At 41.2% G+C, this 13683-nt stretch overlaps 1 protein-coding gene across 3 annotated transcripts; it reads right to left on the bottom strand.

Moving 5' to 3' along the window:
- Positions 1–2913: 2913 nt before the first annotated feature.
- CSTF1 (cleavage stimulation factor subunit 1) lies at positions 2914–13674 on the bottom strand. 3 transcript variants are annotated; one of them, XM_021713462.1, is made up of 6 exons: positions 13263–13674; positions 10538–10727; positions 8899–9176; positions 8548–8745; positions 7324–7714; positions 2914–3507 (listed from the first exon to the last, which is right to left on the bottom strand). In XM_021713462.1, the coding sequence occupies exons 2-6, from the start codon at positions 10704–10706 to the stop codon at positions 3248–3250; spliced, it is 1296 nt and encodes a 431-aa protein (XP_021569137.1). In that variant the 5' UTR covers positions 10707–10727; positions 13263–13674; the 3' UTR covers positions 2914–3247. The 3 variants fall into 3 exon arrangements, with proteins under 3 accessions (XP_021569137.1, XP_008058420.1, XP_008058421.1); XM_008060229.1 differs by having other exon boundaries at positions 10538–10737; positions 13543–13674; XM_008060230.1 differs by lacking the exon at positions 13263–13674 and adding an exon at positions 13129–13224 and having other exon boundaries at positions 10538–10737.
- Positions 13675–13683: the final 9 nt, after the last annotated feature.

Below are 13683 nucleotides of genomic sequence, written 5' to 3'. Positions count from 1 at the left end.
GTGCTGGGTAGGCAGGTGTTTGCCAAGTTCACCCTTTTTCTTATGGAAGTGCCTTTTGGGTTCTAGGCCTTCTGGGCCTTGATCAAAATTTCTACTCCATGAAGTCTGAGAACTTTGACTACTGCTCAGAAGTCAGTTGGCTGCAAGGAACTGACAAATGTCCTTGGTGCAACAGTCAATGCCAGCACTGTTAATCTTCTGGATTTGTGCTTGTTTTTGCCTCTCAAAAATTCTTGAATTTTCTTGCTATCTCAGCTATCTATTTAGAGATTAAAAGTAAGTTTTATCCAGATTTGTACTAAAAAGGCTCAGAATATCTGGTTGGTCATATTTTCAACAAGAGGTGGTCCCCCTAGAAGCAAATGCCTTTCCCCCTCCGTCAAATCTGCTTATGTCATGATTCAATAAAAAAGCGAGCTTCAATGGTTGAAGTGCATGTTGAAGATTATTATTATTATTATTTTTGTGTGTTGAAGTCTCACTCTGTCGCCCAGACTGGAGTGCAGGGGCACACTCCTGGCCACCGCAGCCTCAACCTGCTGGGCTCTGGCAATTCTTCAGCTTCAGCCTTCCAAGTAGCCAGAACTACAGGCGCGTACTACCACACCTGGCTAATTTTTGATTTATTGTAGAGACGAGGTCTCACCAAGTTCCCCGGGCTGGTCTTGAACCCGCGGGCTCAGGCAATCCACTCGCCTTGGTCTCCCAAAGTGCTGGGATTACAGACTGAGCCACAGAGCCCAGCCGAAGATTTTTAATCACATAAAAGGAAACTATAGCCCAGAAGAATAACTTGCCTTACTACTTACCAAGTCAGTAACAGAGCTGAGACTGGACTTCCCCACACTACCCTTCCTGAGGAAAACCAAAGTTAGCTTTCTCTGGATGATCCAAAGAAAGACAATCATGCTCCAGTTCTTGAAATTCAGATAGTAGATGAGCAAAGACACAGGGCTAAAGGTGATTCAGCTACAAAAACCTGACTTCTAGAACAAAGCACTAAAGAAACAGCATGAAAAGTACCCAAGTTATAACTGCTGTTTAAAAACTGATGTTCACATATGGGAAATGTTCAAGCAAGTTCAAAAACAAACAAAAATACAAACTGGCTTTAAATTATCTTTATATACAGAAGGCTTATTTTAGAAATCACATATATTATAAAAACATAGCAGGTATAAGCTGTTGTATGGAAACCAAGTCCATGTCCATATGCTATTCCTGGCATTTACACCAGCTCAAAACATTGTGGCTTAAAAAAAAAAAAAAAAAAAGAGAGAGAACACTATTCTGGAAACACAAAAATATTTTGATCTCATAAATGAAAGTCCTGAAATAGCTGTGACTATTTCCAAAAACTACATAGTAGGTATTATTTTAATTCATGAGCAATTAAAAAGATCCAATGGAACTTATGTTGGGGTCTATGATCATTGATCATGTGAATACATCAGCCAAGGCATGTGAAATCTCTGCTTTATGGTTTCATAGGTTGAAAGCAAAAGGAAAGTCAGAAAAAGTGGGAGTTTGGCTGGTCATTTTTTTGGTAGAAATGGTTAGGTGTCTTTTGATCTTCCAAAAGTGGCACTCACAGATGGCCAAGTTCATGTTGGAAAATCAGGATGTAAAATAAAACTATAAACTTGTATTTACTATGATCTGAAAAATATAGCTCTTTAGAAATCTGAATGAAAACCCTGTGATTCAACATGTTAAGAATGCTTACGATGGCTTTACAGACTAAGGACTTAAAATGATCACAAAGAATGATGACTACAGCACAGTTTTTATGCAGTAACTCCAAGTTATTGCAATATAGTTACTTTTACTTTAATCTTACTATTTCTATTAAATGATTCCAGATGATATTCCTAGGTACTGCTACCCAGATCATGAGATATTTGTTTTTTGGGATAAATATAAAACAAGGTTTACATTCGTACAAGGGGAGTTCAGGATTTTCTGACCAGCTAGAGCTGAATCCAGAAAAAGTCATCACCTAAAAAGTTTAAAAAAAAAAAAAGAAAACCTGTTTCAGTTGTTTAACTGCATAAATCTTCTGAGAATGCAGTTGCCCTATGCCTCTGTGGTAAGAAGTTACAGTTCACACTGGAGTACTGAAAAGATTTACAATCTCAAAAAAGCCAACTGATCTTAACTATTCTTGAAGATGAGCAACCCCTGGAAGCAACAGTGGGCTTACCTAATTTGATTAGATCGGATATATTTTCCTTTTTTTTTTTTTTTGAGTTGGGAGTCTCACTCTGCCACTGAGGTTAGAATGCAGTGGCACACTCACAGCCACCCCAGCGTCGACCTGCTGGGCTCAGGTGATCCTTTCGCCTCAGCTTTCCAAGTAGCTGGAACTACAGGTGTATGCTACCACATCTGGCTAATTTTTGATTTACTGTAGAGATGAGGCCTCGCCAAGTTGCCCGGGCTGCTCTTGAACCTGAGGGCTTGGGCAATCCACTTACCTCGGCCTCCCAAAGTGCTGGGATTACAGGCTGAGCCACTGAGCCCGGCCAAGACTGAATATTATTTTCAATCATTTCCCATCATGTCATACTCATCTTATCAGAAATAAATTGACTAAGAAGCATTGAAGGTACTAAAAAGATAATGTGGGAGGCATGATGAAAGATACAGCTCCTATTCATCCTCAGGAAAAACTGGTCATTCATTTTATTGAAGTGAAAAAATATATAACACTCAAGTTGCAGATCTGAGCTTTATTGTAAGAATGCTGTCACTTTAGGATAGAATGGATTCTCTACCATGGTTTCAATATGGCACAAAACTAAAACTCTCAGAGCTGCTTGGCTACTCATCTGTCAGAATGTGCCTGAAAAAGAAATACACTAAAGGTTATAACAGAACAGGCAGGGAGGGAGACAAAAGAACAAATGAGGATTCCTGGTGACAAAAGCATTTTAATTGTCTCTCCTTCTTCAAACGACCAAGAGATTCAAGAGAAATGGCAAGTCCTGTATTTACAAAACCGATGAAAATCACACTGTAATAATCAGTGAATGCAAGCAAATGCACAGATCTGCGTTTCCAACTTTTTCCACCATGATTCTACATCAAGGTAAAAAAAGATTCTTTTGTACAAATCCAAGAAGGATGGAGACAGAGGTAGCAGCACAACTGCCAAAAATGGTGCGCTGACTCACACCTGAAGCTGGTGACAAGACAAAGGGAAAGGCGGGCAGAGTCCTTGAGAGAGAACCCTGTCGTGAAGGGCTCAGTCGGTGGTTGACCTCCGGTACCAAAACCGTGCTCTGAAGTCATCGCTGCAAGTCATGAATCCAGGGTTGGTGGGCGAGTGCACGATGCAGCGCACGATGTTGTTGTGCCCCAGGGAGAGCAGGTTTCTTCGCTCAGCCGTCCTTGAGTCCCAGCAGCATAGACTGATTGTCCTTTCATCAGGCAGTAACACGTAGTCCTCGGTGTGGTTAAACACGGCCTGTGTCCGGTGCACCTGCCGTCCACTCAGACCCGCACCTGCCAGAGAAACCAAGAGGCTAAGTGAAGAGGGATAGCTTCTCAAGTCACAGCTTAGACTCTCAGAATGTTCTAGTGTTCAATGTAAAAACAGTATTTTAAAACTGTTAAATACACCTTGTACAACTTTGGAAAGTTAACAAGTATGAAAAAGAAAACCCCTCTAGGCTCACATCTGAGGCAATACTGTTACTGTTCTAATGTACTTGTAGGCATAAAAACACATGGAAAAAATGCATATAAAACGAGTACCACATTATGTATACTCTTCTACTATAGCTTTAATGAACTTTATATTGGGTACATTATTCCATGTTTTTTACTAGATGCAAAGTATCTGGCATTTAGAAGCACCATTACCTATTTAACAGTTCTTTTACTGCTAGACATTTAGTTTGTTATTAATTATAAGCAATGCTGTAATAAATATCCTTTGTGCTGGGTGCAGTGGCTCACACCTATAATCCAGTACTTTGGGAGTCGAGGTGAGAAGGTTGCTTGAGCCCACAGGTTTGAGACTAGCCTGGGCAACTTGGTGAGACCTCGTCTTTATAAGAAATAAAAAAAATTAGCTGGGCGTGGTGGTACATGCCTGTAGTTCCAGCTACGCGGAAGGATTGCCTGAGTCCAGCAGGTTGAGGCTGTGGTGGGCTGGGAGCATGCCACTGCACTCCAGCCTGGGCGACAGAGTGAGACTCCAACTCAAAAACAAAACAAAACAAAACAAAAACAAACCCTTTGTACAGAAAGCTTTATTTCCTTAGGAGTAAATGCCTAGAAATAGAATGAGACAAAGTGTATGAACACCTGCTTTCCCAAAGAACACATTATCCTTTTATAACTATGAATAAAATACCTATCTTAAAAGTACTACATAAAAGTATACAAAATATAAAAATTATCCGATAATTCTACCACTCAGAGGTAACACTTAATATTTTGGTCCAGTACCTTTCCTAAACATCTGAGTTTGTACACTCATTTGTAAATGCCTTAAGTCACATTTGCCATATGCTATTTGCATTCAAGAGTATGTAGTGGCCGGGCTCGGTAGCTCAGCTTGTAATCCCGCGCCTTTGGGAGGCTGAGGTGAGTGGATTGCCTGAGCCCGCGGATTCGAGACCTGTCTGGGCAGCGAGACCTCATCTCTAAAATAAATAAAAAAATCAGCCACGTGTGGTAGTGCATGCCTGTAATACCAGTTACTTGGAAGGCTGAGGTGGCCGGGAGCGGCCACTGCACTCCAGTCTGGGCGACAGTGAGACTCCAACTCAAAAAAAAAAAAAAAAAAAAAGAGTATGTAGTGAAGATCTACAAAGAAGGACTACAGCTTAATGGAAAAAACACAAACTTTGTGGCCAGATGTGGATTCAACATTTAGCAGTGATGTGACCCTGGGCAAATTACTTAATATCTCTCAACCTTAATTTTCTCATCTGTTCAATGGGGATAATTATAGCACCTACCCCATAAGGTTGCTGTGAGGTTTAAATTGAGGTAATGCACAAGGAGCTTTGCAGTATAAGTGTTCAACAAGTGTTACCATGAGTACTTATTTTTAAAGGTGGCATACTGTTGAGGGATGCATTTACTTAGCACTTATTGGTGGGCACTTATGTTATTTCTTTCAACTACTCCAAATAATGTTGAGATAGACAGCCTTTTATGTGCGTGTGCATGATTGTCCAATTATCTTTTTAGGTTGAACTTCTAAAAGTAGATATAGTGGGTCAAAATTATATATTTAAAATTTTGATATGACACCAAACTACCCCTCAGAAATATTTTACCAGTTGACTCTCCTACCAAGAAAATGTTGATTTCTTCAAATCTTTATCAATACTAAATAAGCTCAATCTTCAAAATCCCTGAAAATTCACCGATGATCAAAAAGATATTCTCCTTTTCATTTCTTAGGTCTGAGGTTGGCCATCTTTCTTGTATTTACTGACTATTTTTCTGTCTTTTATAAAATGACTCCATGTCCTTTGGCTGGTTTTCTGCCAAATTCAGGCTCATCTTTTTGTTTAAAAGTTCTCTTTACAGATTCAGGATATTAAACAATGTCTAATGGTATATGCTATACCATTTTCTCACTAGTCCAGTATTTTAATTGCTTATAGTATTTTAAATTGATTTTTAGTATAAAAATTTCTAATGTTTCCTTGACAGTTTTTCTTTATGTCAAGGAATCTTTGAATTCTAACTATTAAAACTGAAAACAGAAATCTTAAAGTGCTGACATGACAGGGTCTTAATCTGTGAAATTAGGGGAAAAAAAGGAAATTTTCATATAAATTCAGAATAATCACATTTTAAAAAACCACAATGTAATCCTCCACTAAAACAAGCCAATCTCGTATCACTATAAAACATTAGAAAACATCCATAAAACAAATATAATAAGCTCTTATCAGCAGTTTGGCGTTTCTGTCCAGATATAACATACTCATTAATACAGTGGTTATTATTTCTAAAGGGGTGGGGATGTTTTCACATGTTTACTCTGGTCATTTATGTATCTTCTTTTTGCAACAATCGTAGCTTTTTTTTTTTTTTTTGGAGTTGGAGTCTCACTGTTACCTAGGCTGGAATGCAGGGGCACGTTCATGGCCAATGCAGCCTCGACCTGCTAGGCTCAGGTGATCCTTCTGCTTCAGCCTTCCAAGTAGCTGGAACTACAGGCACACACCACCATGCCCGGCTACTTTTTTTGATTTACTGTAGAGATGAGGTCTTGCCAAGTTGACCAGGCTGGTCTCGAACCTGTGGGCTCAGGCAATCCTCTTACTTCGGTCTCCCAAAGTGCTAGAATTATAGGCGTGAGCCGCTGTGCCTGGCCAGTACAGTTCTTTAGTGTTTTAATGAAGTCACCAAGAATTATGATAAAATAAAGCAAACTCTGGATACAATGAGAAAAATCTAAGGTAGGTTATGCTGCACCCTAGTGGTACAAATGTCACTAACTCTTGCATTTTCTTCCCTAAGATGCTAACTTATTAACAAGGCAGAGTCCCCAAGAAAAGAGTGCTTTCTTGCAAATTTTTTGAGTTATGGTCATGGTGATGTTACTATATGACACAAATATATCTCACAACAAAGGAAACCAGTAAAAGTTTCCTGGAGTTTTTTACCAAACCACAGGCTTTGCCACTACAAGGAACAGAACACTCATTATTAACCAGGCTTGAACTACTGATAGGGTATATAAACAGATCTCATCACAGAAAGCCCACAGGCACAACTATTACCAATGAGAGAGACCTGCGACGTGAGTTAATGAGAACTCAATGAATCACTTTGTTTTTCTGTTCAGAACTCTTGTGCTCTCATTTGGGGACTACCTCTGCTCTCTTAGGAATGGGCCAAGATCATCCCCCCTCCGCCCCTTTCCCTATACAATACATTCAGATCTACTAAGGCTTTTCTCTGGGTTGCTTTCACATTTTTGTGGGAATAGCGCAGGCCATCAGTCTACATATGAACCACCAAGTTCTCAAGTGTTCCTCACATGGAATCCAGACCTAGTCGAAGGTGTGATGTATTAAGAGCAAAATTAAGAAAGCATGGCTCCTTCTTTTTTTTGGTCGAGACACATCTCTACAATATGCCTCTTTTTCTAGCTCTGCCTCTTACTAACTGGCTTTAGCTAAACCATTTAAACTCTTAAGACTTGACTTCTCTTATCTAAAAGAGTGATAACAACTGCCTTGCTCAATGCATAGATTTACTGCTTTGTTTACTGTAAAGAGCAAAAGAGTTCTGGAAACTGTAAAATGTTACAGAAATGTTAAGTAATATCAACTTTGCACGTACCCGTGTATCTGACCAGTGTTCTTCCTGTTGATATTTCCCAAAGTTTAGCTACAGAGTCTTTTCCACTTGAGAGAATATATTTAGAATTTTTGGAAAAAATTGCAGAACAAACTTCAGCACCATCATGTGCTTTCTCAAAAGTTGTGATACATCGATTTGAAACACCATCCCATAATTTGATGCAGCCGTCCTTGCTTCCAGTTACATACATATTGGCACTAGGATTGTAATTCACGGAACATATTGCATCAGTGTGTTGATCTTGAGGATTGCAAGAGACAAAACACTGAAAGGTGTTGATGTCATAAAGGCGAAGAGTAGGATGCTGAGTTCCAACAAGTATAAAGTCTCCAGAGGGATGAAAAGAGATGGAGCGTAACATTTCAGCCTCCTGTTGGGACAGAGAATTAATGTAAGTGACCAACTAGTGAACAATTAAGTCCACAGGGAACATGGAAAATGCCTGGCTGATGCAAAGGATCCATAGAGCAATGATCAGATATTATACAGGTGTCAGAAGGAATAAAAAGTACTTTCTGGAATGCATGAAAATTATCTTCGAATAGATTTCCAAAAGAAGCTGTCCTTTTTTTGTTTGTTTTAACAGTGAGGTACTGAGATAGGGTCTTGCTAGTTGCCCAGCTGGTCTTGAACTTCTGGGCTCAAGCTATACTCCCACCTCGGCCTCCCAAAGTGCTGGTATTACAGGCATGAGCCACCATGCCCGGCCAGAACAGCTTCTTTAATTTGCTCCAGGGCTGCAAACATTGAGAAATTAGGTTCAATTATTGAAAGATGGAAGCCATCACTAAAACAGTATTTCCTCAACGCATATTCAAAATAGGTCACCGAATGTCATTTTTCTAGTAAACATCTGACAGTTTCAATTGAATGCTTTTTTGATTCCTGTACATTATACTTTAGTGAATGGCCATGTTTTGTTTTTAACTGGGATCTGAAACCTTTAAAGAGTGACATGCATTCTGAACCCTTGTGTCATGAACTGTGACCAGCAGCAGTCCTGAGCAGTCAGAGGAAATGAACACAAGACAGCAGGTGAACTACATGTCAATAAAATTGGATAGCCGCACCATTGGCATGCATCCTGGTTGCTGTAGTCTTGTTTTACAGGATGATCACTGGCAATACTTTAAAGAGAATATTCATACAATAGCTCACTGTATTTAAGAAAAAACATAAAGCTCCTTTCCAAAGATTCCTAACCTGGATGTATTTGAAGGCTCTTTTTGCGGATGGTTTGGAATAATCAAATAATTTAAGAGTATAATCCCTTGACCCAGAAGCCAGGATCTGTTCTGTTGGGTGGAAAGCAAGACATGTGACTTCATCCACGTGGTCATAAAGAGTTCGAATCACTGGGTGGTTTTCCATATTCTGTTGTGCAGTCTCATTCATCATGACCTAGACCAAGAAAAGATGCTCAAAGTACAGAACCCATCTGAATCAAAGTATAGAACCCACATCCGTGGCAAACTAAAGCCTGTTTTAACTATATTCCTGTTTCCCCCAAAATGAACAAAAGGTGAATCACAGATGTGATACTGGGATTTTTACCTCTATTGGCATGGCACTTTTGGCCAACATTCTCTCTGTGTCAAGTATCTTTATGGAAGCATCAGCTGACCCAGTAGCTATTAACTGCCCATCTCTACTGTAGGTAGCTACACGGCATGGTCCTTTATGGGACGTGACATAGCACGTTTCGTACTCGGAAGCCTCTGGGGACATTGTCTGGACATCTGCATCAAACTCCAGGTCAATCCCTGTGCCAGGGGCAACTGTATCTGAACGACCAATTGCATACTGAACTGCAGTATCATCATTTTCCATTCCTGAAAGAAAGAAAAATTAGGGGTATAAAAGTATTTTTTTTAAAGGCCAAGAAAAAGTTCTGGATTCAAACTGGAAAGATGCTTGTCAAGGTCATCATGTATACTGCCATGCTACTCACTGCTCATATCACTGAGGCAGCATGGCCTGCTGGAAGGTCAGGTTCCAAAAGGTAAAGTCATTTCCCCAGGTTCTTGCCTCCAAAATTTATTACTTTTAACTACAACAACAGACACTCAGAAAAAACAAACCGAAAAACAAACCAAAAAAATCCCCACAGCAGTTCTGTAAATTGTCCATTTTCTGTCATTCCAGATTTTAATATTCTCAGGGTTGAGATCTATTAGTAACAACTACATTGATAAAATCGATATTAGTGAAATGCTTTGAAAGAATGCTGATGTTTACCAGGAATCTGCTTTAAATTTCAACGTATCTTCATACAGCATATAAATGTTAATTAGTATAAGATAAATTAGAACAGGGGAACAAGAAAGTAAAAAAGGCCTCATATTCTACCACTCCGAAATCACTATTATTAATACTGCATATGAATTATTCTGGAAACCCCCAACACAGCTTTTTTTGTTTTCAAAACAAAAGTAGACACATGCTGTGTAACACATTGGGACTTACTTGTTCATTTAATCATACAGAATGAAAATGTGTGTGAATAAATATTCATCCACATCATTATGTTGTATTTAATTTTATGGATATTTAAAGTTACAGCTAATTCCATATTGCTGGACATTTAAGTTTACCCATTTTACTTCCTCAGGACAAATTCTCACAACTGGCATTGCCAATTCAAAGAGTATAAACACATCCGGTAATTCAGTATTTCACTGAGTGCTTTCTATTATTAGCCAAACACTCACTGGACATACCACTGAACAAGACAAGTTCCTAATCTTTACCTATCTTAGTCTTTTTGGGGGGGAGAGGAGGCCAAGTGGGACAGTGAGGATTGTGTGGGAAACAACACAAATGACAAAGGCAATTTCAGAGTAATTCTGTTGTCAAAGAATGGGATCACTGTGAGAGTAATTGGGGAAATGTGGGAAAGAGAGTGGGATTACTGAATAAGGGGTAAGAGGACTCTGAGATGATATCAGAGCTAAAATGGGAAGGAGTCAGTACACAACGAAGAGTGTTCTAGGTAATGCACATAAAGACCCCCCCCCCGGCCAGAAGCAACTTCAAGTCTTCATAAGCTGGACTTCACTTACCCCCTCAGCATCCAGCACTGTATCTGGCACACAATAAGCACTAAAACTAAATGAAAACAATCCTGAAACTCTGCCATGTGAAAGCATCTAAACCTCACCCTGGGATCTATGAATCTGTGTTCACAAGCTACCTAGTTTGATGAGATGCAGGAGCTGCTCGGAGGGTGCACAGACAGACTGCGGCTTAATTTCATTGATGAGGCCATTAGCAATGCTGATGTAGCCATCGTAGAGCAGCTGGCTAATGATCAGCTTGTAGAGCTGCTGGCGGTCCTTCAAGCCCACTTTGGTTCTGTACATCTTGGAGAAGAGGAAAACACTCTCCTGTGAGCTGCAAGAAGGGAAAACAGGTGTGGTGAAGGGTAGAAACAACAGCAAATCACAGAAGCAACTCAGGACTCCTTGGTTGGACTTAATCTTACAGGGCTGAAATCCTGTCTCTATTAGCTTTGGTCAGTGACCGCATTTCTCTGAGTTCAGGTTCCTCAGCTGTAAAGTTACTGGAGGTTAAACAAGATGCTGCATAAAAAAACACTAAGCACAGTGTCCACCATACAGAAATTATTCAAATCAAGTTAGCCGATATTTACAGTAGGATCTCTCCTCAACGTTCCTTCTCTGCCAACTACCCACCTGTGATTTTTATTCTTTATTGCTATCCCAGAATCTTCTATCCCTTGTTAATTAAACAATGACTGGTGTTTGCAATATGCAAGACAGCTGCTATTCTGTCAATGTCTAGACTACTGTTTCCACTAGCTGTATGCTTACTAATGTCTTTATGTTCACTCTTAAAACCTGTTTTAAGGCAGCTAAGCTTGTTACTGTAATTACATAACTTTAAAACAAAACATGAGGGCAAAAAAGTCTATTGTACTATGAAGACTAAGACCAGCTGAATGCTTTATAAAGATTCAAAGGTGAACCGCTTAATAAGGCCAAAAAAGACACGAGGGTGATCTGGCCGTGGGATCTGGCACCCCACTGATTGCCAGAGTTGACTCGTCTGATTTGGCTGGCTAGGTAGGTATCCTCTTCCTCCCTTACTGCTCTATGTGCTGCCTTCTCGAAGCTGCACACTTGGTCGAAGAGGATGACCATCCCTGTTCTTTGGTCAAGGGTACATGAACAGCTGTGTTCCCCTGCTAGAACCTTCAAACAAGCTCTCAAGATAATGCCAAAACAATTATAAAAAAGGGGAAAAAAAAGTAAAAATCTAGAAGGACTGTGCACTCATTGATTTCCAAGTGTTTAAGCTCTTCTTCAGTCTTAGAAAATGAAACAGAAAACTGTACATGATGGTTTCTGGTTTATGAAAAGAAGTAACTCTAATTGGTGAAAATGTCCAAAAATCAACATCTACATATATGTGTATGTTTGGACAGAGAGCAAAAGGCTGCAGATATATGGGGACAGCAATAAAGAAAAAAATGTGACCTGAGAGCTTGAGTTCTTACACACTGTGATACTGATGGGTATCAACAATAGCAGCTAACATTTATTAAGTGCTTCTTATTGCCAGATACCATACTAAGCACTTTAGAAGCATTAGCTCATCGAATAAACTCATTCAATGTATTCAAGTATATGTAGAAGCAAACATACATAAACCTACACTTGTGCAGAAAATATTGAGACATAATAATGATGACGAAATGGGCTCAGAGGTTAGGACACATACTCAAGGTAAAGTGTGGCTGAATAACTCATCCAAGGTTCAAGTGGCTGCCAGAAGTGCCACTCCGGGGTCCAGAACTTAACCAAGAGTTCAAGAAATGCCACCCCAATATGTTTGGTATGCCGATTACTCTGAATGGAGGACACCTGGGGAACAGCATGCAGGCAGACGCTTTCTCTGAGCTCTCCTTATCTTTCTAAAGATGGAGCCTCCAAAAAAACCTCAAGGTCAGGAATCCTAATTAGCCAGGGAAGATGAACTGAGCTCAGGAGACTGAAGGGTGATACCACCCAGCCCAATCAGCTATCCTTCTGTATGCGTAACATGACAACTTTTATTCACCATACATGTGCTCCCCTCACCCTCCTGTAATTTGTGTCACACTGCCATACCCACTCCCAGAAGTCCCAAGCCCCCATTACTTTTAGGAGCTCAGGATGCTTGTTTAAGTCTCATATTTTATGGGACTCCCCTATGTAACTAAATATGGCTTTCCTCCTATAAACAGGGTTTAACGGGAAGAGAAAAAGGACAATTCTGAGACAGCAATAAAGAATAAAAATCGCAGGTGGGCAGTCTGGCAGAGAAGTTGGTACGAGATTCCACAGTAAATATCAGACAACATGAATTGAGCAATTTCTGTTGCTAGACACTGCGCTCAATGCTTTATACGCTCCACCTTCTTTAGGTTCCAGTAACTTATTTAACAGTAACATCTTACGTCAATTTAATTCGTAGCCCTCACAAGGAACCTAGAAAGATGGAGGGAAGCCATCTTTCGCTTCCCTACGCCTCTACCCTATTCCGTCTCCGCTCCCGCCGGACGCATCGCGGAAGTACAAAGAGACTTTTAAAGAAGTGGCCCGGCCCCCACTTCTCAGCGCTCATAGAATTTTCACTCGCTGGGCTAGCAGAAGCCTAATGATCGTCTCCGATCTGCAGGTGGGAACACGGAGGCACGAGGACAAGAACCCTCCCCACGACGCAGGACCGGTTACACCCGGCGTGGGCAGGGGGGCCAGGGGGAACACCGATGGCCCTCACCATAAGGGCCGCGACGGTCCCGAAGCAGGGGTGAACTAAGGATGGGGTGGCGGCGGGAGCGGGGCCCTCCGAGGAAGAGGAGGAGGTGTGCAGGCCGAGCCCGGCAGCTCGGGACATACGAACTCAGGGCGCACGCCACCCCGCTAACTCGCCCCTCTTCCCGCCTCGCCCCAGCCCTTCCTGTGGTCCTCTAAAGGCCCCGGCCGACCGCACCAACCACTCTCCCCGGATCCCGGTACCAGCTGGTCCCGCGCTCTCGGTCTCCCGCTCTCTCCTAGAAAAATGGAGGCGCGAAGCCTGCCCAATCGAGCGTTCCGAGCGCACGTTGACTGCGCACGCGCAAAGGGTTCCAAGCCGAGCACGACGCTATCGATCGGACTCACTCTCTCTTGCCCTTCTCGCCATCTTACTTACTGGCACTTTCAAAAGTTTCGTTGACTTCCTCGGACTTTATCGCTTATACGACAACCCTGACCTCAAGGGGCTGTTGTCTCATGGGCAAATGCCCGATTCAGGAGGGCACCGCTGGCACTAAGACTGTCACAGGTCTGGTGG

The sequence above is a fragment of the Carlito syrichta genome, unplaced genomic scaffold (genome assembly GCF_000164805.1).
Source record: "Carlito syrichta isolate Samal-C Ts95f unplaced genomic scaffold, Tarsius_syrichta-2.0.1 Scaffold304561, whole genome shotgun sequence".
Taxonomy (NCBI): Eukaryota; Metazoa; Chordata; class Mammalia; order Primates; family Tarsiidae; genus Carlito; species Carlito syrichta.
The sequence above is the reverse complement of the archived record's forward strand: the minus strand, read 5'-3'. Positions and strand labels throughout refer to the sequence as shown.

Excerpts from the sequence above, each read along its gene's own strand:
- CSTF1 (XM_021713462.1), bottom strand. The coding sequence starts at position 10,706 with ATGTACAGAACCAAAGTGGGCTTGAAGGACCGCCAGCAGCTCTACAAG. Across the intron at positions 8,746-8,898 it reads AAAGTGCCATGCCAATAGAG|GTCATGATGAATGAGACTGC; the intron begins GTAAAAATCCCA and ends TTCTTGGTCTAG. Across the intron at positions 7,715-8,547 it reads GAGCCTTCAAATACATCCAG|GAGGCTGAAATGTTACGCTC; the intron begins GTTAGGAATCTT and ends CTGTCCCAACAG.